Raw genomic sequence first — 1,432 nt, 5'->3', positions numbered from 1 at the left:
CGACGAGGAGTTCCCGAAAAGAAATTTGAAAGGGGCGTTGATTATGATGCCTTTTCAGACCATGACGTCCGATGCTGGGATTCAATCCTGCGTTGGAAGAGCGCAGTTCTTCATTCCTGTGTACGAGTCAAGGTTACCCTGCTGCCCCTCGCGGAAGTTTCTAAGTATCTTGGGATGTTAGCTTAAAACATCGCATCTGCCACCCGCTCTTCTTTGTGAACCGCACCACCTTGCTCTACTGTCCTTCATCTCCAACCACATTCTACCCTCACTTGGCATTCAAACTATCCCATCATGGTCTGTTTTTCTCTTCTGGTGCTTGCGTGCGCACTGCCGGCTACCTATGCGTGGTTGCCAAATGATGGCTCCACCAAGCTCGTCGACACCGATGGGCACAGTCTGTTTGAAGGAAATGGGACATCCTCCAATAAGAGTGGTGTCACTCCACGCTGGTGGAGCAGTTCTGGGAAGATTAGAGGAGTCAACTTAGGCTCAGTCTTCGTCTATGAGCCGTGGATTGACTCAGGCGAATGGAATAAGATGGGCTGTGGTTCTTACAAGTCCGAATTCGACTGCGTTTCGAAGCTTGGTCAGGCGAAATCTGACGCTGCCTTCCAGAAACATTGGGACACCTGGCTCACCGCGGCCGATCTGGACGAGATGTTGACTTACGGTATCAACACTATTCGCATCCCACTAGGGTATTGGCTTGACGAGTCTCTCGTCGATAAGTCGGAGCATTTCCCGAAGGTAAGGTCCCCTTCGCCATCCTTATGAGAGCGGGATCAGAGGAAATAATGTCTGACTTGCACAGGGTGCTGTGACTTACTTGATCCGGCTCTGCGGCTGGGCTAGTGACCGTGGTTTCTATATCATCTTGGGGTACGTCCAACCATTATGTTATCTTTAGGTATCGCTGTTCTTAAGCTGACAGTCATCCAGCCACCACGGCGCCCCAGGTGCACAAGAGCGGCAAAATCCGTTCACCGGCCAGGTAGGATATCACAATTACTGATTTGCTAGCGTCGAGGAAGAGATTCGTTCTAATTCGGAATATGACAATAGTACGCTACTACCCCGGGCTTCTACAATGACTACCAATATAATCGCGGTGTCAAATTCCTGAAGTTCCTCAGAAAGCTTGTCCACGATCACAACGAGTTCCGCAACGTCGGTATGATTGAGGTTCTAAGTCAACATACCCACTTCCTGGCACCCCCCTGTTTCTGGCACCACAAAAACGATGGGATCACAACCCAACCTCCTCATTACTATTAACTATTGATCCTCAACCACACCCACTACAATACAGCTGCCAGCCTCACTAGGGCATTCAGAGTCGCTGGATTCAGCCGTGATAACCTCCTTTTCACCCGCTTCGATTTGAGCCCGATGGATATCCCTGATGTTCGCGAACTTCGTATTGGGATCG

At 50.1% G+C, this 1,432-nt stretch overlaps 1 protein-coding gene across 1 annotated transcript; it reads left to right on the top strand.

Moving 5' to 3' along the window:
• Positions 1 to 294: 294 nt before the first annotated feature.
• CTAM01_16625 (endo-beta-1,6-glucanase) lies at positions 295 to 1,278 on the top strand (the record flags this gene model as incomplete). The annotated part of the gene is made up of 4 exons (XM_060532617.1): positions 295 to 750; positions 815 to 882; positions 943 to 994; positions 1,066 to 1,278. 4 exons carry the CDS (start codon positions 295 to 297, stop codon positions 1,276 to 1,278), a joined length of 789 nt encoding a protein of 262 aa, XP_060372794.1.
• Positions 1,279 to 1,432: the final 154 nt, after the last annotated feature.

This window comes from Colletotrichum tamarilloi (genome assembly GCF_030869305.1).
Source record: "Colletotrichum tamarilloi strain Tom-12 chromosome Unknown Scaffold_242.1, whole genome shotgun sequence".
NCBI classification, from domain to species: Eukaryota; Fungi; Ascomycota; class Sordariomycetes; order Glomerellales; family Glomerellaceae; genus Colletotrichum; species Colletotrichum tamarilloi.
Note: the sequence above shows the minus strand (reverse complement) of the source record. Positions and strands in the feature narration are given on the sequence as shown.